This window comes from Tenrec ecaudatus, chromosome 17 (genome assembly GCF_050624435.1).
Source record: "Tenrec ecaudatus isolate mTenEca1 chromosome 17, mTenEca1.hap1, whole genome shotgun sequence".
Taxonomy (NCBI): Eukaryota; Metazoa; Chordata; class Mammalia; order Afrosoricida; family Tenrecidae; genus Tenrec; species Tenrec ecaudatus.
In genome coordinates, this window is record NC_134546.1 from 39,491,160 (window position 1) to 39,511,482 (window position 20,323).

The 20,323-nt window shown below is 59.5% G+C and overlaps 1 protein-coding gene across 2 annotated transcripts in view; it reads left to right on the forward strand.

Annotated features, from left to right (window-relative positions):
* The window catches only part of TTC7A (tetratricopeptide repeat domain 7A), a 116,676-nt gene that overhangs the window by 62,528 nt on the left and 33,825 nt on the right, over positions 1-20,323 (forward strand). For both annotated transcript variants that reach the window (XM_075535763.1, XM_075535762.1), the window contains exons 10-15: positions 664-747; positions 4,510-4,614; positions 11,931-12,048; positions 13,304-13,361; positions 14,439-14,511; positions 17,089-17,249. In XM_075535763.1, coding sequence (XP_075391878.1) covers positions 664-747; positions 4,510-4,614; positions 11,931-12,048; positions 13,304-13,361; positions 14,439-14,511; positions 17,089-17,249 — 599 coding nt within the window. The remainder of the gene's footprint in view (positions 1-663; positions 748-4,509; positions 4,615-11,930; positions 12,049-13,303; positions 13,362-14,438; positions 14,512-17,088; positions 17,250-20,323) is intronic.

Here is a 20,323-nt window from a genome sequence, read left to right on the forward strand (position 1 = left end):
CATTCTTAAAGTATGTGCTAGAGGCGGGGAGGAGGTGTTGGTCTGTACCCCTGCCCTACACCCACCCCACCTGACAGTGGTTGTGCCAGCAGCTCTGTCTTGCTGACTGGCCCCTGCCTCACCCAGACCGTGTCTGTAGCGGCTATCTGACCTCCCGGGGCAGCCCCAGAGAGGGACCATGGGAACTAGGAGTTTCTGTGACTGGCGGCTAGGAAAACAGCAGGCTGGGTACTGTCCCCATGGCCTTAGACAAGTCAGACAAGCCTCAGCGTCCTCTTCTGTACACTGGGCAGTCAGAGCCTGCCCCTCGGCATTAGTGGACCCTGTCAAGAGCCTGGGACCCACAGCAGGCACCATCTGAGCACACACGAACTGGTATGAGTTGTACAGAATGTGTGAGTGTTGGCAGCACTTTGGGAAAGCTCTCTTCATTCACTCCTGACACTCCCTGGGCGTGTGCAGGTGGGCATCAGCTTTTACATGTTCAGGTGTGATGACTGAGGACCACAGAGGGTCATGCAGCCCATCGGGGTCAGGGGCCAGGCTGGGCTTCCTGAAGCTCTCTTTGGGCAGTGATTGCCCTTGAAGGGCATGGGAGTTGGCTGGGCGGGCCAGCCTGGTGGGCATGTGCTGACAGACTCTTTCCCACCCCCAACCCTCCAGTGCCTAGAACGAGCCATGAAGTTTGCATGTGGGGAATTTCACCTTTGGTACCAGGTGGCCCTCTCCATGGTGGCGTGCGGGAAGGTAAGGTCCAGGGCTGCTGGGAGCTCTACTGTCACCCTGTCTGTCCCTAGGAGGGAGCAAGGTGCCTGAGAGGTGGGTGAGGGCAGGGAATCCAAAGTGCTAGCCCCCAGCTCACTCTAATTCCCTGTGTGTGTGTGTTGAGGGGGGGGGTAGGGGGCTGCTATGTGACTCCAGGGCTTCCCTGAGCTACAGGTGGGGTCCATGGGCGTTTTCCTGTAAACATGTATGTACATATGGGACAGCGACACCTTTCCACTGGTGAATTGACGGCCCCGCCGCAGGGGACGGCTGTGTCACCACAAAGGGGCTTGTGGATCCACTCGAGCTGTAGCTCTTTCTCAGGAAGGGGACCTGCCGTGAGTGATGGGCAAGGTGGAGGGGGCCAGGTCAGGATGAACCCTGACAGCAGGTGGCCTAGGTAGCTCCACTCAGCAAGCCCCCTGCTCTGCGCCCGTGGTTCCTCCTCAGGCCAGTGTTACACTTACATAAGCGTCTATTTTAAGCAGTGGCATGAAAGGAGAGTCTCTCAGGGGCTAGGTGCTGTGGGTGTGGGGCTGAAGCTGCTACAGATCCAGGGAAGAAAGGGTGGCATGAGCGTGCAGATTGCTGCCAATGCCATAAAAGCACCCCCCAGCACCTCCCCTCCCCCCAGCTCTGCTGTGACTGAGGGAGTTCCTCCCAGCCCATCTGTGTGTCTGGTCTCTGAGGAGGCCCGCCCAGGCTTGGCAGTGCCCTCCTGCCTCGAGCGGAGGCCAGGCCCAGTGGGGAGGAGAGCCGGCAGGTGCTGCAGTCCCACGCGGGGAGGGCTAGGGAGACCAGCAGGAAGTACTGGGTCACATCCACTCTGTCCCAGCGTATTCAGTGCAGCAGGAGATTGTTCTAGAAGCAGCATCTCTACCATCTCCAGAACCTTCCTGGTTGTCCCAGAACCCTGGGAGGAGGGTGACCAGACCTTGACCTTGCCAAGAGCATGGGGTAGAGGGACGAGGGTCTGTGGTCAGGAAGCAGCAGCAGCCTACTCCTCAGCATCTCTCCGGCTCTTCCAAAAAGCAGAGGCGGTGTTGCTAGGCAACCAGCACGCCAGGGACAAAGTGCTGGCTGCTGCTCTGGCTGCTGGGTCCTCCCTGGATGGCTCCTTACATAGCTGGGTCTCAGTGGGAGTGGGGCTAGAGCCCCAAATCTCAGGGCTCAAAGGTCAGCAGCCCAGGGAACACGCCAAGGGGTATGGTTAGAGAACCCTTGGTGAGGGGCCAGGAGACTCCTGCTGCTGCCTCCCATTCTCTCCTCACTTCTCCCCTAGGGGCCGTGGGGTGGAGTAGGGTGTGGGGGTGGTTCTCACAGGATGGGGATTTTACGGGGCATACAGGGCCCACGCACACACCTCCCTGCTCCTGCCACACCAGGCCCTCAGCTCCCATCATCTTCCACGCTCCCCACGCCCGCGCTGAACCTCTTGTGGCTGAGAGCCTGGAGGGAGGGGGCATTGGTCCTCGCTCATTCCCCAGACTTTCTGTGGGGCCTGGCAAACCTGCTGCCAGGCTGGAGAGCCCAGGAAACCCACCCACCAGCCTTGTGGAACTACACCTCCCGCATCTTGCCACTGCTGAGGGAAGAGGCTAACCTGAGAGAGGCCAGGGTCCTGGGCATGGCATGGCACGGTAGGCCCGGCCCCAAACAGAGGGCCGTGGGCGACGGAATTGCCAATCTGCTCTCTGCTCAGGTGGCCCTCCGAGGCAGCGGGGGCAGAATGAGATTTGATTCATGAGAGCTCAGACCCACTGCCAGCAAGGGGACTCCAGCTCCTGGAAACCCTGAGTGGGGTTTCTGAGATGTGGATCTTGGGGAGAGCAGATAGCCTCCTCTGTTTCTGTGGATTGGTTGATGGATTTGAACTGATGGCCTTGCGGTTAATAGCCCAGTGCCAATCTGTAGTGCCAAGTCTCCTTCTGCAGGGGCTCAGGACACGTGAGTTGTCATCGTTCCACACCAGGCACCACCTGTGCAGAGGAGCACCCTGCTGGGAAGGCCAGTGCTGCAGTGGGTGCGTGGGTGGGTGGGTGTGCGCATGTGCAGGAAGGCTTTCCCCCTGAGCACAATCGTGGCACGCAGGCTGCCAAGGGGCAGAGGATGCAGAGCTCGACGGGGGAACCCCAGGTCAGCGTGATGGGCTGGGTGGTTTCGCACAGGCTGCGTAAGCTCTGTGCATCTCCATTTCCTCTTCTGTAGCGTAAAGGCAGAGGGCCTACCTCGCGGGAGCCCCAGGAGGAGTAAATAAATACTGTAAAAGACTCAAACAGGGCAGCTGCCTATTTTCACTTAGATAGGAAGAAACACGTCTGACTTTGTGGGCGTCTGTCCCCGTGACACTGCTCTACTGTAGTAGAAGGAAGGCTGCCAGAGGCCATATGCAAACAAACAGCTACGGCTGTGTTCTGATAAAACTTTATTTATAAAACCAGGGCCAGGGCCAGTTTGGCCTGTCAGCCATGGATGGTTGACTGCTGGCTTAGAGCAGGGACTAGCTTGGGGGTAGGGAACCTTTTTTCTGCCGGGGCCATTTGGACATTTATAACATCATTCAGGGCCATGCTGGTCAGACATTTCGCTAACCCACAGCAAGTGTGAGGGCTGGCACTGCTCTTTGGAGCGTGGTACATGGTGTTAGCTGCTTTGACGATTCCTCCAGCCTTCCACAGACATTCCCCAGCCCAGACCAAGCGTTCCCGCCTTTCCTTCTTATTGATAGGTTATTGCCTGCTTCCGGATGCTGCCCGCTCCCTGGTTCTCCCTCCACACTTGGCCATCATCAGAGGTCCAGCATGGGCCCATTAGCATAGATGAGTCCCCTGAGCCTTGTGGGGATCCTGGATTACAGTTTGGAGGCTCTCCAGCTCAGGAAGCTTCTCTTGTGCCAGCCTTCCGGGATCCCCCGTCTCTGCCAGCTGGCTGCAGGGTGATCCTTGGTGGAGTGGATGAGTCCACTCGTGGGGCAGACCCTGGTTGCTCCATGGGCCTAGACGCATGTCCGGCGCAGACACATAGACACACACCACCACCACCTCGTGTCTCTGAATGGATTTGGCCTCCTCTTGTCACACACACACCACCACCCCCACCGCCACCCCACCCCCCCGTGTCTCCTACAGGGAGAAAGACGAGGCTGTCTGTTCCCATGGAGAGTCACAGTCTCGGAAACCCACAGGGGCAGTCCTCTCTACCCTGTCCCATAGGGTCGCTCTGAGTCGGCACCGACTTGATGGCAGTGAGTTTGGTTTGGGTTCACCCCCTGCAGCCCTGGTGGCGCCGTGGCGTAAGTGCTGGACTGCTAACCCCAAGGTCAGCCGCACTACCAGGAAAAGACGAGGATTCCCTGTCTCAGAACGTAACAGAGCAGCTGCAAGTCGTCCTTGATGATTGGCCCTGAGTCTAGGCTTTTGTCTCCTGAGAGCTAAGGGTCCCGAGTGCAGCTTGAGAGAAGCCCCTTTCTACCTTTGGAAGTTCTGGGGCTCAAACCTGGTTCCCTGTAAAGAGCTTCCATTTGTTTAGCGTCCCACCCATCAGATCACCCATCGGTGAGCGGCATGGCCTCCATGCTCCAGGAGAGGAGAAACTGAGGCCCAAGGAAGGTCTGGCTCCTGAGCCAGCCAGGGCCCCCCACGCTGTGCTCTCCTGGCTCTTGGGAGAAAGGGGTGCAGAGCAGGGCTGGTCGTGGGAGGGGCGCCCCAGGCTCAGTGACAGTATGTGGTGCCTTTCCTCCTGCAGTGGGCCTACGCCGTGTCACTGCTGAGAGAGTGTGCGAAGCTGCGGCCCTCGGACCCCACTGTGCCCCTGATGGCCGCCAAAGTCTGCATCGGCTCCCTGCACTGGGTGAGTGAGCTGCGCGGCGGGCAGGGCAGGGCCAGGCAGAGTGCGACAGGGAGATGGGCATGTGTGTGTTTGAGGGTTCGGTGAGCAGTGGTGTTGGGGAGCTTCAGGGCAGGGTCTGGGCAGGAGACAGGTTTCTGGGGGAAGCTCCAGCATCCATCTCCATGGCAGGCACCCCGATGTGGGGTGGAGTCTATCTAGCTTCTGCCTTGACATGCCGTCTCCGGAGAGTCTGCAGGGCGAACAGAGGTGCCCCCTCCCCCCCAGTCTGAGGAGGGGAGTGGACAAGCAAGCCAACCCATTTGTTTTAGGGGCTTCCGTTTGTCCAGTGCCTCAGGACCCAGGGGAAGTTCTGAGTGGCTTCTCACTGCCCTGCACAGAGTGGGGAGCTAAGCTCTTCTGTGGCCCCTAGCCCTCCTTGGCCCCTCGCTACCCCACACTCACGCCCAGCTGCCCTGCTGTGGCCTCTGAGCTGTGGGGAGACAAGCTCTGGGGGTAGCGCTCTCCAAGGCTAATGGCCAGTACCACAGCCTCCTTGCACACCCTTCTGGAAGCCAGGACCCTTGGACTGGCTCAAGAGCACCAGTCAGGAGTCTAGAGCACCAGCCCTGCCTGGTCCCCAGGCCCCCAGGCTTTGCAGGGCCCATGTCATGGGCCCACGACACTCAGCCCCGCTTTGGACAGCCAAGCCTGGCACCTCTGCATAAATAACACTTCCTGACAGTCCAGTTTTCTCAACACCCCCCTCCCCTCAAAGGCAGGGTGGTCCCATTTCTACTCTTATAACCCCTCCCTCTTGAGAGTCTCCCGCTACCACCCCCACATCACCTTGCCTTCAGGCCGAGTCCTCCAGAGATGGAGCTGCCCCATAAGGTGGCCTTCCCCAGTTCCGGGCAGCCTGGTGTCCCACACCTCACCGTCAGTATGCCGGAGGTGCATCCTACCTCACTTCCCACCCATCCAGTTCCCTCTGGGTGCCCAGCAGGCTCTGGGAATGGTGTTATCGGGAATCCCTCCCATACTGTGCTATAACCCAGTCAGCTCCCACAGCACTGGCAGCTGGCTCCCACCCCTCCTCCCAATGTCAGGCTCGGGGTGGGAGGGGGGCTGTGGGGTGCCGCACCCGGGTTGGAGTTGGGAGGGAGGCTGGGATTTCTCTGGCACTGCAGCGCTCTGCCTGGCCAGGCTCAGAGGCAGCACACGCTCCCCAGTCCTCCAGTGCCCGCCCTCGTGAGCGAGCCTGCGGGGCTCTGACCCCAGGGCTTGCACTCCAGGAGGGGTCAGTTAGGTTTGGGAGAGCATGTCTTTCAGGCCAATCCCACAATGGCCTCTGGACGTGCGGAGCAGGCAGCGAGGCCCCATGGTGAAGCCTTGCGCCGTCTAAGAGCAACCTGGTCTCGATGCGGCCCATAGACTGGCTTTGCTTCACTGTACTCATCTGCAAAGTGAGCGCAGTGCCAGCTCCTGCCTCGATGTGGTGTCAGCGACGGGCTTCCTGGGGGAGGGAGCACGGGCTGGGTGCAGAGGGTGTCCCCACCGGCTTCCCCCAGCCCGTCCCTAGTGGGACCCCACTGAGTTCCTTTCAAAGATGGCTGGCATCTGGCACCTTGGGGGGTATCCCGCAAGCAGCATTCTGTGTGCAGGTGGAAAAGAGGTGTCCTGGCAGCAGAAGGTGGGGTTTGAGGGGAGCGCCAGCCCCCTGCTCTCCCCGGGGCTTCCTAGGGGGGGCCTCCATGCGCCGCTGCCAAGGGGCCCAAAATACCCGTCTCCCTGAGGGGGGCGGGGGAGGGCATCTGCGTGTCTCTGCTGCCAGCTCCCAGCAGAGGCAGCCGCGGGCCCACCCCGCCAAGGCCACCCTTGCCAGGAAGCCCTAAATTTAGGTCTCCCCGCCGAGGAGGAGCTGTTTCCCTCGGCAGTAATTACAATAATTATGTGCATTCAGATGACAGGGTAATAAAATTAGGATCCAATCAGTCCAAATTGAAATCAGATGAGCTAGGAGCAAAGTAATCAATGACAACACAAATAGAAAAGCCCAAAGGGAAGCTTCCCCACGCAGACTTGTCATGAGGAAGGGGAGAAGGTACGGGTAACTTCCGAGCAGCACCCTGTGTGGGTGCTGAGCGGGCCGGGGCCCCTGGCCGCCTCCCCAACCTGAAAGCCGCTGCCATGAAGGTCACTCACACTTGCGCCGGCGCTCCTGTGGGGCCCCTGGGACATGCTGGTGTCCATGTGTCCTTGGAAGCCCCAGCCTGCGGCTCGGTGGTGGACGCTGCTTGCTGGTGAGCACAATCAGTCAGCAGCTGAGTCTGCTTATACGGTACTTGTCGTGACTGGGCTGGGGACCCCTCGCATAGCTGTGTCTTTCACTATGCCCCAAAGGAACCCCGCGCGTAGTAGGAAGCGGGCAGGTGGGAGGTCTGCATTCGCCGGCCCCTGCACTCAGCGGTCATTCTGGGTGCCTGGACTGGCACTGGGCAGACGGCAGGGGGGCCCGGAGGACAGCACCCAGCTCGCTGCTCTGGGCCGACAGCAGGGGTACCTAGTGCTGGACTCCTAAAGACCTTCGACGCAGCCTCCAACTTCAGCCTTCCGAGCTCTTCCGCCCAGCATCCACCGGGCCGCCCAGCCAAGCCCACAGCAGGAGGCAGAGATCTGGGGGTGGACCATTTGGCCGCACTTACGGGAAGACAATGAAACTAGGACATTGGAAGAACGAGTCGTGCTGGGTGAAACCCAGCAGGGTGGCCTGGTGCCCAGAGGTGGAGCACCTACTGTCCCCACGTCCTGTCCCTGTGCCCAGAGCTAGTGCGGGGCACCCCAGGGCTGGGTCCAGGCCTTAAGCAGCCTGGCCCCATCCTGGCTGTGGTGGGGTTGGGGGTGGAGTTCGGGGTACACAGTCCCAGCCCCGGGGTTGAGTGGAGGCATTCCCTACCCCACCCTGGGTATGGGCGGAGCACCTCAGGTGACACTGATGGAACCAGAGAGGCTTTGGCAAGGCCAGTGTCCTTTAGGGTGGACGTAAATGACTTTGAGTGCCCCTCCAGATGTGGTGTTGAACATGGTGCTTATAGGAGATGCAGGGGTCTCTCTTGTCTGCTTCTCCTGATGGGGAGCAGCATGGGGTAGGTGCAAAGTGCATCGGTTTGGAGGCAGAGGGCCGAGGGTTCAAATCCCCACCTCACCACTTACTAGCTGTGTGTAAGTTTGGGCGAGCCCCGGGGCCTGCTTTTCTCTGCCTGTGTCCATCATTGCAGGGTGGCTGCAAACACCCGCGTCAAGGAGTGACCCCGCTTTAGCCCTCGAATGCCCCTGAGATGTGGGCGCTGTCAGGGATACCGCCCCTTGGACACCAGAAGCGTTCAGAAAGGATGTGTTTTTGTGAGCTGTGCCTTGCTTGGGGTTTCAGATTCCGTGGGCGGGTGGAGCCAGGGAGAGAAAGGCTGCCAACTCTCTTGCCACCACCAGCTTTTGGAGAGATTAGCAGGCGTCCCTCCTCTTCCCTCCCCATTCTTCTCCCCTCCTCCTTTCTCCTTCCTTCCTCCTCCTCTTCCCTCCTCCTTTCCACCTTCCTCCTCATCCTCTGAGGAACTCCAGTTGAGCAGATAACAGTCGGTTCTGGGTGAGTGAGAAGGAGCGCAGGAGAAGCTGCTAGGGCTCTTTAAACAAAGCTCCAGGGGCTGAAGATTCCCAGGGCAAAGCACAGCTCCGCATCTCTGAGGTAGAAGGAGGAGGCCGCCGGGCTGAGGGAAGCAAGCGAGCCGGGGAAGTCCGTCTGGACCAACAAAGGGCGCAGACAGATGGGAACCTGCACCGAGACCAGGATCTGCCCTGGGCTGTGAAACATGTATCCCTCCGTGCACCTTTCCCAGAGGGCCAGAGAGGAGGACGAAACGTGGAAAACTAGCAGGTGGCCAGCAATTGGACAGCCCAGGGAGATCCTGGCTGAGAGGCAGGAGATGGGGGCTGGACTTTTGGCCCTGGTGGCCTTGGGTGGCCACTTCAAGCTCCCTGTGCTTCAGAATCTGCAGCTGTTCGAGCACCTCTCCCACAGGTTGCTGGGATGCTCAGATTCACTCCAAAATTGTGAGGGGAGCAGGCTGGCTCTGGCCGTGTTTGAGGACTGCCCTCGTTACAGGGGCCACTGAAAAGCAGGGCGTTCATGGAAGGAGAGAGGCTGAAAGAACTTTGAAGCCCTCTCCCCATCGTGTGCAGGGCCAGCAAGAAGCGGATGCTGGGAGCTGAGTTGCTCATGGGAGCAACGCCCAGACCACTCTGGAGGCCGCCCAGAGGACGGGCTGCCGTGGTGACCCATGTATGTCTGCCTATCACTGTGTTCTCAATGGCTGGGGATTTGGGGGGCAAGTGGGTTGCCAGACAAGTGGGTTTCTCCCCAGGCACTTCTGGGTGGCCTTCAGCCTTTCTCCTAGCAGCCACGCACGCATGCTGATCCTCTGTCCTCTTCAGGGGCTCCAGTGGAGCGCTGGCTGACCAGACCATAAGCTTAGAGCTCACAACAACAACAGACACATCTGGCAAACCCTGGCTGAAGAATGCCAGCCAGTTGAGGCTCAGGGTGAGCCACGCGTTGGACAAGCCATGGCTGTACACTGTCTCTTTTTAAAGGGAAAGGCCGCCCAGGTCTAGCATGTGTCGGCAGAATGGATGTGCTGAGCCTGGCTGGTGTGTGCTCTCTCTCTGCACGGCCTGTAGGAAGCAGAGGCTGGTGTTGGCTGCGTCTGAAGGAAGTGGCCGTGGGAAGCAGTATGTGTGTGGGGCCAGGGGGCATCTCTGGACCCCTTTTTATCACTTGTTCTTCGCGGCCCATGGGAAGCAGGCTCCCGTTTGAATGGAGCTTCATAAGCTCCTGAAGACGGTGTGAGATGAGCCGGACCAGCAGTGGGTGCCTAGGAAGGCGCAGAGGGGCTCCTGCTGGCTCAGCCCACACCACACCATTTCCCTGGAGTTGACACCACTGCATGGTGTGAAGCAGGGAACTGCCCTGTTTGAGTCCAGGTGGACTAGAGAAACAAATCCATAGACACTCACATGTGTATAAGAAAGAACTTAATGTAAAAAGGGTAATTGTATATTTAGAAAACAACCCAGCCCAGTCCAGATCAAGTCCGATACCAGTCTGTAAATTTCTCATCAGACTCACACAACACATGCAGTGACACTGAATGCAGGAAGATTCCAGGCCAGTGAGTGGATCCAGTGGCGGTAGAAGCATCTCAGCGTTGGCGTGGGTTTCCATGTGGCTCCTCTAGCTCCAGGGCTGTGGCTCCATCAGCACAGCTCCATGTGGCTTGTCAACAGGACTGTCTCCCAGGGAGATGTAGCAGAAAGAGTGGGTCTGGCCTCCAGCAAACTATTTATCTCTTTCATACCTCCAAATGAGGTCATCAAGCTGCAACCTCACCCCTAGACTTCACCCCTTCCTCAAGCTGACAGTAGATTATGTAACTGCCACTGCCTGGGCTACTAACCGCAAATCAGCTGTTTGAAACCACCCACTGCTTCTGGGAAGGAAGAGGAGGCTTCCTATTCCCATCTCACAGTGGATAGATGTATGGATTGTGATAAGAGCTATAAGAGCCCCCAACAAGAATATTTTAAAAAATAAAAGAGGTACAGTCTCAGGACCTCACAGGAGCAGCTCTCCTGCCTATAGGGTCGCTATGAGTTATAGTGGATTCAGTGGCAGCAAGTTTGTGTTTGGGGAGTTTGGGGTGTGACCCTTTATAGAAGTAGATCACCAGACCTTTCCTCCTTGGTGCTGCAGGGTGGGTTGGATCTGCCAACCTCTATCAGCTGGCTGCAGATGGCTCTGCCACCCAGAGACCTCAGCACCTCTCAGTAGAGCCATGACCAGGGCCACCCTTGCCCCCAGAGGCGGGAGGAATTAGTAAGAGTGACTAGAGTTAGGGGGCGAAGTCCCAATTTTCAGATGAGGACCTTTAGGCACTGAGTGGCCCACACCCAAAGCCTCAGGGTTGTCACAGGCAAGCCAGGCTGGAGGCTGGCCCCATGCTCTCTGGACCATTGGACTAGGCCTTCAGGTCCCCATCAGGCCCTGGTCCAGGAGGTCCCCTGGCCCTGAGTCCTTGGCCACATGATGCCTAAGACCAGGGCCCAACTTCCCAGACTCCTTTACCTTTGAGAGGCCAGCCCACCAACCTGGAGGCCACCGCGGCAGGTAGGAGGTCCACCCTGGTCAGTGTTTGCCAGGGGCTGTATCAGCTCCATCCCTCTCAGAGCTCCACACATTATAGCCTATGCAGCAGGCCCTTGGCTCCCCTCTGGGTGCACAGCCTCAGAGGGACCACCCCACACACCAGGTCAGAGAGCCCACCGGCTCCCCATCAGGCTATGTAATACCAGGAGTGGTAAGCAGAGCTTGGGGCTGGGAGCCGGCTGCACTGGCTTGGGGATCTGCTGTAGTCCAAGTCTCGTGCCCAGTGGCTGGCTTTGTGAGCCCCCATGGTAGAGAAGAGGGCTCAGTGGGGACTGTTCTGCCCTTGCCATGAGGTAGCCTGGATCTCAGGAGGAGGCAGTGTCCCTGCTCTGTGTGCAAACATTTCTTGGTGACATTCCCTGCGGTTGGTGGGAGGGAGGGGGTGTTTATTGCACCCTGCAGCCTGGGGGCTGAGCGAGCCCCACTGTGACCCCCTCCTGTGTCCCCCTTCCACAGCTGGCCTGAGTGCGTGGGGGCATGTGCATCTGAGGCTCCCTGGGTGCTCCCTGCAACTGGCATCATGGACCTCGTACGGCGCTGGGTCCCACGTGGCCCAGGCCGGTCAGTCCCATTCCAACTAGAACATCCTTCCACCTCCGGGGACAGAAACAGCCCCAGGTCTTCCCCCTGAACTGGTTGAGCTCCTCACCCCAGAGAGCAGTGGCAGATGGAGCCCCAGTGCCAGTGCCCACTCAGCAGGGCTGGCAGAGTCCCACCCAGGGCCTCCGCTCCCAGTGGCCCAAAGGAGCCAAATAGCAGGGCAGCTGCCCAGACCAGCACTCTCACCAAAGGGGTCTGTGAGCCCAGGGGTCTCTTTGAGAGGCAAAGTCCCGGACCCTGATCACTAGCGGAGGAAGCAGCCTCTGTTGCTTGGGTGAGACCCCTGCCTCTCCTCTCTGGTCGCTCCATCCATCCATCCATCCATCCCCCTGCACTTGTCCAGCCTCACCCTGGGCTGCTGGGGGCAAGCTGGGTGCCACCGCTAGGCCCACTTGTTTTTCCAAAGAGGACTGGGAGGCAGGTGGCCACCCTGAGCCCACAAAGCCCTCCCCCTGGTGACCACCCCTCTCCTCTCTTGCAGTTGGAGGAGGCTGAGCACTTTGCCAGGATGGTGGTCGACCTTGGTGAGGAGGCTGGGGAGTTCCTCCCCAAGGGCTACCTGGCGCTGGGTCTGACCTACAGCCTGCAGGCCACTGATGGTGAGTGCCCGTTACAGCCCCAGCTCAGCACACCCTCCCTCCTCTGGGGCAGAGGTCATCACTGCTTAAACGCACTCATGTGACCCGCCCCTACACACGTAACCTGCCCCGGCTCCACTCTCTTTGGGGGGTCACCCGTTTCAGAGGTACCTCCCCCTCCTCCATGGAACCAGCTCGCAGCACCCCTCCAGGCCCAGCCAGTATCTGTGTGTGCCCGCTGTGGTCTGCCTGCCATGCAGTGAGCGCTCAGTGCGCAATCCGCTCTCCAGGCCAGGGTGTCTCACCCTGCATATGTGACACGGGCCTGTCCCGGCCTTTTCCAGCCCATGGCACCTGGCACCGTGCTGCACACTGCCCAGCCAGCAGGCAGCCTCCCACTTAACTGCTGCATCCTCACAGCTTGAGGGAAAAAGGGTGATAGGCCCCGACCCAGAGCAAACCTGGAGGAGTCAGCGACCCTGCCCACACCGTCCCCAGGGGGCGGAGCTGTGTACCCCGGGCCTCAGAGACCCTGCACAGCAAGGGTTCGCACAGGCTACCTGCCCACCATGTACCAAGGTGGGTGGGAGTCGTAAGAGGTCAGGTGTGGCCCTTTCTCAGCAACCGGCAGGGCTTCTGCGGGGGTGGGATCCTTTCTTTCTGCCCTGGGCTAGGAAAGCCTGGGTATCCGTCCATACCCAGGGAGGGAGAGCGCCATCCCGAGGCTTCCTCTCGCCAGAACCCTCTCAGCCCTGGCCGGCGGGCAGTGAGTCAGCCTGCTGCCGTAGAAGGGGCTGTGGATGCCTGGGTCCCACCATCAGGGAGGCTGGACTGGGCCTCTCCAACAGGCCCTTCCAAAGTTTCCCAGGTGGCTTCAAAGGTAGCCAACTGACCAGAAGGTTGTCCAGTGTGGGTCCAAGCAAGAAGGCTCATGGGTGTAGAAGTCTGAGAGGGCACGTGCCAGGGTAAAAGGTGGTGGCCTCTCGAACATGGAGCCTCCTGGGTGTGGCACTCTTGTCACAGAACATCCGTGGGCCCAGGTGGGGAAGAAGGCTGTAAGGTCAAAGAAAGTCGCCCAGAAACATGTTGGGAGACCAGGCTGGACGGGTGCCCCCCAGACCTCCCTCAGTGACTGTGACGGTGCCACTTGGGCTGAGGCATTTGCTGGGCAGGACCCTGCTGGGGTCTGTCATGCAGGACACATGTGTTGTGGTCAGGGGCACAGGGCAGCTCCTCTCGGCCGCTCCCATGCCTGTCTCTGTCATGTCTCCTGCAGCAACCCTGAAATCCAAGCAAGATGAACTGCACAGGAAGGCGCTGCAGACACTGGAGAGGTAAGGAGCACCCCCATGTCCACTTGGTGGCACGAGGTGGCAGTCACGTGCTCATGGGACTCTGCTGGTGGTCCCCATTTTACTGAGGCTCTGAGTCACACTGGAGCAAGGACAGGCTTTGCTGGGGGGCAGGCGGGTGCGAGGCCAACTTGGGGCTCTGCCACCCGCCCACCCCCTCCCTCTGCTAGCAGCTGGGGCCAAGGCAACCATAGGCACAGCCCCTGCACCCCTGGGCTTGGAGTGGCTCCAAGATGGGAATGGTGACCACTTGTGGACCATGGACAGTGTCCTGAAATGAAGCAAGGGGTCCAACAAAGTGTTTGCCTCCCGCCAGCCCCGCCCCAGCCCCTGCATTGCCCTTACAGGGGCTCCTGGCCACTTGGGGTAGGGAGGGAACCAAGTGGCCCCTCTCCCAGCAGCTACCCCAACCCAGGCCACCCCTGTCAGCCTGTGCTTATTAACTGTGACCACCTCCCTCTCCTTTCTCCACCCGCTGCCTCTTCTCAGCCCTCCTGTGCCGAGCCCTGCTGGGAAGGAGCCTGGTCTGGGCCCTGTGTGCCCGCCTTGTGGTGACACATCCCTCCCCTGCCTGGCTGGCTCCCTCTCCGGCTTCCTTTCTGGGCAATCAGGCTACTGAGATGGCCCATGCTCCACACCCCTTTCCTGCTTTGAGCCAGGTTTCACCAACACGCAGGGAGCTGGCTGGGCCCCTCTGCACTTCTGAGAGCTGTGTGCCCAGAGAGGCTGTCCCCAAGCTCACCACCCTCAGGGAGGTGCTCTGTCCTAGTGTCCTGGTTGGGGTGACCAGGCCACAGGGTGCACGAGGGAGAGGACTACACTGTAGTCACCCCTCCCCTGCCACGACTGACCCTCCTGTGGTTGCTGCCTCCAGGTTGCCCTCCCAGACTGTCCACACCCAAAGCCAGCACCATCCCCCTCAGAATTGCCTCCTGCCGCTGTGGCCATCCCCCTGAGCCATCATGCCCCATCAGGTGTACAGGGCTGGCATGCTGGAGGCCCTGTCGCGTGCATGACTGCTAGTCCCCTGGTGCTGATGTGCCCTCTCTCCCCATATAGGGCCCAGCAGCTGGCACCTGGTGACCCCCAGATCATCCTCTATGTCTCTCTGCAGCTGGCCCTTGTCAGACAGGTGGGTAGACGCTATACTAATCCCCAGGTCCCAGGTCACCTCCTGGCACGATGCCCGGTGATCTGTGTAACTGCAGGTGACATACCCTCTCCGAACTTCACTTTCCTTACAGGAGTAGAAAGCCTTGGCTTTCTTCCACAGAGCCGGCCGGTGGTTTCAAACTGCTGACCTTGCGGTTAGCAGCCCAACGCCTATCCACTATGCCACCAGGGCTCCCATGAATGTCACTTCCCTTGTGTGTGAAGCCAGCAGCTTTACGCTGCTCCTGGCTGCTGCTACCCTCACGTAGGTCATGACCCCTGGAAGCCCTGTGTACAACAAAGCCAGCCCGCACCGCCGTCCTTATAGCCGTCCTGCCAGAGCCCACTGTTGCAGCCACTGACCCTCCACTTCCCAAGCAGGAATCGGGAGGTGTGGGCACAGCCCCTCTTGCATGGTGGGCACGCAAGAAGAGGGCATTCCCCTGCCCCCAGGCTCCCAGAATATCTCAGGCTCTGGAGGCGCTGGCTTGTGACCATCGCCAGCATCAGTTGGCGTCTTCGCTTTCTCCTCACCTTCCCATGGGGACCTGGGCGAGAGAGCAGTTGGCACTTGGAACATTCTGTGTGCTTGCAAAGCTTGCCCCTGGCCCCGTGGACACCCTTGCTGGCCTCGTCCTCTGGGGCCAACAAGGGGCTCCCATCCGCTGACCACATGCCCTCACATGCAACCTCAAGCGGCCTTCCTGAGCCGCGCAGCCGAGCTGCTGGACACAATTTGTCCTGGGATACGAGCCAGCTCCACGTGGCCCAGCCCCAGCCCCAGCCCGAGTGTCTCCTTTGCTCTGAGCCCAGTGCTCTGTGCACTCACCCAGCCTCCAAAGTAGGCCTTGGCACGGAGCTCGTTCTGCCCTGGACCCAGTGAGGCTGATGGGGCACCTCCCACCTGCACTCACCAGCCTACTGTGGTCAGCTGAGGGCAGCAGGGCCGGCGTGGCAGCTGCTGCCCCCAACTGATGAGGGAGTTGGCCTTAGTCCCACGGGGACCCGAGGAACAGGCTGCACAGGTTTATACGGAGCCCCTGCCGCCCCTGGAGAAACCCTCTGCCCACTCCAGTGCTGCCCATCCTGCCCTTCGGAGACTGGGCACATGGAGCCTGGCTCAGCTGCCGGGAGGTCCGCCTTTCTGGACTGTGACAGTGTTAGCCTCTCGTCTCAGCTGCAGTTCAACGAGCTGTGTCCTCTTCCTCCTCCGGGATTCGAGCCCCCCACTACATTTCCCATCAGCTTCACCCTGCCTTTGGCTGGGCTCTTCAGCCCCTGGTGCACCCCTCACCCTGCACCTCAAGCCTTGCCCAGTGCCCACATCTGCCCTGCCTTCTGTGGCTCTCCTGCCGAGCCCCCCTGTCCCCCACTCTGAGTGCTTCTGATTCAGCCAAATGGCCCTGCTGTCATCCTCCCAGTCATTTACAGTTTCTCGCCCTTTTGTGCCCGGGTGACTTACCCCATCCCCCTCTCACCCTGCTCTGTCCAGACTGCCACCCCACCCCCCACCCACTCACCCCTGGTCAGGCACTAGGTGTCTCTCAACTCCACCAGGGACTGCTGGCTATGTGCTTCCCTAAAAGCCAGGGGGCCCTAGTGGCGCTGTGGGGTAGGTGTCGGGCTGGCAACCACAAGGTGAGCTGTTCAAACCCACCCGCAGCTGCTCAGGAGAAAGATGAGACTTGCTGCTCCTGCAAAGACTGAGCCTCGGAGACCCAGAGGGCCACTCTGCTCTGCTATCCAGGGCCACGGGGAGTCATCTTGACCACTGGACGGTTGTCTTGCCAATCAAATTTATGAAGCCCCTTTGGTGTGGTCCATTTTCAGTGTCTTCATTTACCTCCCATGAATGGTATTCAGCACCCCTCCCCCCCCACCTTGAGGCTGGTGGTGGGCCAGGCCAGCAGGTCTGGTGCCTGGTTTTCAATGGGGTGGGGAGTGGGAGGTGGCACAGATCTGGGCAACCTCATGGGGAATTGGACCCCCCAAATGGACTCTGGCCCTCCAGCCCATCCTGCCTAGAGCAGGTCTGTCCCCCCGGAGTAGGGGTGGCCCAGGACCTCTGAGACGGGAGGCTGAGCTCTGTGCCCATGGTGGCCTCTGGTCGTCCCTCTGTGCTTTGAATGCAGACCGCACCTGCTGGGATAGCTCTCAGGGCCACCCCCAGGGCAGCCTCTGCAGGGGCTCCCCAATAGCCGCACACTCTACAGGGCCAGGCCCGGCACATGCCCAATGTCCGGCTGTGGGCAGCATGGCCCTGGGTGTACCCCGCCTCCTTTGTGCGTGAGTATCCCGGTTCCTCTCAGTTCCTGAAAGGGCGTGGCAACTGCCTCCAGCATCTGAGCCAGGCCAGCAGCAGATGGAGGGAGTGGGCCAAGGGCTGTGTCCCACTCTGCCCCTTATCCCCCAATATTTTACTCATGCCCAGTCTGGTGTGCTCTCCTTGCCTGGTCCCCAGCCCCCAAGCCTGGGGGGGTAGGGCGTGTTTGGTGGCAGAGTCACCGGCCAAGGTGGGCAAGAAGTGCAGGTGGCCAACAGCAGGTTTCTCTGGCAGATCTCGAGTGCCATGGAGCAGCTTCAGGAGGCCCTGAAAGTCTGCCGGGACGACGCCAACTCCCTCCACCTGTTGGCATTGCTCTTCTCTGCCCAGAAACACTACCAGCATGCCCTGGACGTCATCAACATGGCCATCACCGAGTACCCCGAGAACTTCAAGTGAGTAGGGCCCCCGACTGTGGCTGGGTCCAGAGCCCCTGCACGGGCATGTCCTGCTCGGCACCAGCCACTCATCATGCGCCCATTGCCTGTACCCGGGCTGCAGAGGCAATGTGGGGCTTCAGGGTGGCAGAGGGCCTCTTGGCAGGACGTGGTGGGCTCTGGCTGCTTCCACTTGGCTCCGGGCTCAGCGTCCACTTGAGCTTCGTGCACCAACCCACCCATGCAACTTGAGGATAACACTGACACAGCCTGCAAAGGGTGGGATTCTTCAGTGGGCTGGCCTGGCAGAGGTCCAGGGGGTCGTCCCCCTGCCCTCCCTTCTGCCCCTTCAGCTCACATCAGCCATGCCCACCTCTGGAGGAGGCTCTCCACATGGCCCAGACAGGGCAATGGGAAGTGAGTGCCTTGGGTCCAGAAACATGACCAGGTGCCGGCTTTAGAGCACAGAAACTTACCTCTCGCCGGTCAGGAAGGGGCCACTCCCTCCATCGGTTCTGGAGACAGACTGCACCTCGGTTTCTGTAGCCACAGTGCTGCTGGCGTCTGCTCAGGTCTGCTCTTGTGTCCACTCTGCTCTTTCTGTATCTCAGAAGTGATCAGTTCAGGACACACTACACTGAGCTGCCCTCAGTAGCACGACAAATATTAGCATGTTTGGAAACAGCGCCGCATCCATCCATTGTCACCCAATTATGTTTCCATATTTTCTGGTGGGACACGATTTAGTCCATCTGTCCGTCTATCCGTAGCAGGGAACTAGAGCCATGCCGGGCCAGTGGAGGCAGGAGGGTCTTTTGCCCTGTGAGAAGGGAATCGGGTGAGGTGGTTGCAACTTCACGGGCGCCTGATGGCACAGTGGGCTACTGAGTGAGGGTCAGGGGTTCAAACCGACCAGCTGCTCCACAGGAGAGAGGCAGTCAGCGTCAACCAAGATTCACACTCAGACACCATCCTTTCGGGTCACAGTGAATGTGGGTTTGAGTTTCTGGCTTTGGTAGAATGAGGCTGTTCGTGCGACCCTATGATAAGGGCCTCTCGGCACCCCCCGGGGCCTGGGGGACGGGCCCTCGGAACCTTCCAGGGGCCTTCCCATTCCATCCAGTCTGTGAGGAGGAAACGAGGGTCTGGGGCTCCCTGAGAGCCAGTTCAGGCCAGCGTTGTAAGCAGGTTTGCAAAGATGACTGACGGAGGGAAGCTGGGATTGTCCCGGCCCAGAAAGTTTTCTTCATGGGGAGCCTGCCTGCTCTGCCCACCGCAGCCCATCGGAGACCCCCTTCCAGCGACACTGCTGTTGGTGTTTGGTTTATGACTTATTTTTGCACGGCGGTTGGGGGTCTCCACCACAAAACAGACACGGCTTCACTAGTTTCTCCGGCTGTGACTCAGTGGCCTGGGTCACGTTCCGCAAGTGGTTCAGCTGTTCTCAGCCTCCGTCTCTGCCCCACCCCGGACATGCACTCTGCGCCGACGGTGCCCCCCTGGTGGCTTTAAGTTGCTGTTGTCCTTTCAATCCCCATCCATCCATCTTTGAAGCATATTATGCTGAAGACAGACCTCTCTTACTAGTCAAGCTAAACTGCCGACTTGTTTGTTTTCAGAGGACGTCTGAGGTATTTTGGGTTAAAAATGTGAAGCTGATCTCAGGGCAGTAGGACCGCCCGGCCCCATGCCTTGGGGAAGTGTGCAGTCCATGAGAATGTAACATTCTCTTCTGCGTTGTTGCGTGTTTGATCAGGATTCTTCTGTCGAATCTTTAATCCATACAGTTCAGTGGCAGGAGTGGGGCACCACCCGTGAGCTCTTCAGTCTCACGGCAGCTATTCACGGGGGCCCACCATTCCATAGCTCCATCCTCATCCTGACTCTCCTCCTCCCTTTGATGACCCAGGTGACTGGAGACCAATTGTTGGGCCTTGGGTGGCAGCTCGGAAGTGTCTCACACCTCGGCAGTCTAGTCTGCATCCAACTAGCTAGGAGGTAGTCTGGAAATGGTAAACTCGTTATTAGGCAAATTGGCAGAGATGACCCATTAAACTGTGACCCTAAACCAAGAAACCAAAGCCCACGAGCCTTTGGGTTGTACATAGCAGCCCCATGAGCGACTTTTTTTTTTGGGGGGGGTCATCGTGTAAATCTGTCCCAACCTTTGCCAGATCAACTTTTCACAGCTGGAGAGCTTACTGACAGCAGTTAATCAGCTAGGGGCCCCACCCTTAGCCACTGTTATCTTTCCACCACCGTAAACCCACACGCTGTGAGCACTGCTCCTGGTTCTGACTGTGAACTTTGCTGGGCGGCTGTGGGTGGCCACTTCTTCACCAAGCCTCTTGGCAGGTGCTTTGGGAGCGGCAGTGTTTCCTCACCATGAAATCCCCCCAGTGGACCTCACAGAGGGGACTCGGCTGGTAGGACCCCCAGGGTACTGGGCCAGCCTGCTCTGCAGCCCCAGGGCTCCCGCCTCTTACCCTGCTTACCTCACCCTGGCTGCACCTTTCCAGCAGGCCTCAATGTTACGCCCCCTCCCCCCACCAGGTGGGCCACCAGGTGTAAGCAGAGACTTTGCAAGGCTACAGCCTCGACTCTGCATGGGGGTGCTTCTTAAAACTGCACTGACTTCCTTCTCAAAGGCAGGAAGCCTAGGAAGTATAGACACCTGGGTCCAGGTGTGCTACAACAAGACCTACTATGTGTGTGTGGGGGGGGATCGAGACTGTGCAGCAGATGGGTCGGACTGGTTCTGATGGAAGCCCAGCAGGGGATCAGACTTCATCCTGTCCATTCAGATCCTCCTGGGATCCCTAGACCAGGTAAAGGAGCCCCTCCATCAGCACCTGGTATCCTACAGCTCAGTGTCTCTTCCTAGCTTGGGGTGTGACCTTCATACAGGGGGAACCCCACCCCCACCCCGTGGCCTGGTGTGGGGCCCGTCCTCCACTTTAGAAACCCAGTTGAAGCCCCAGCCATGTCTAGTGCTGCCAGGGCCAGGGTTTGTCCTGTGTTTGGGGCCAGACCACCTGTTCTCCCTCCTTGCTTCACTATTCGCCCTGCCCCTCCTGGCTCGTGGGCTGGGC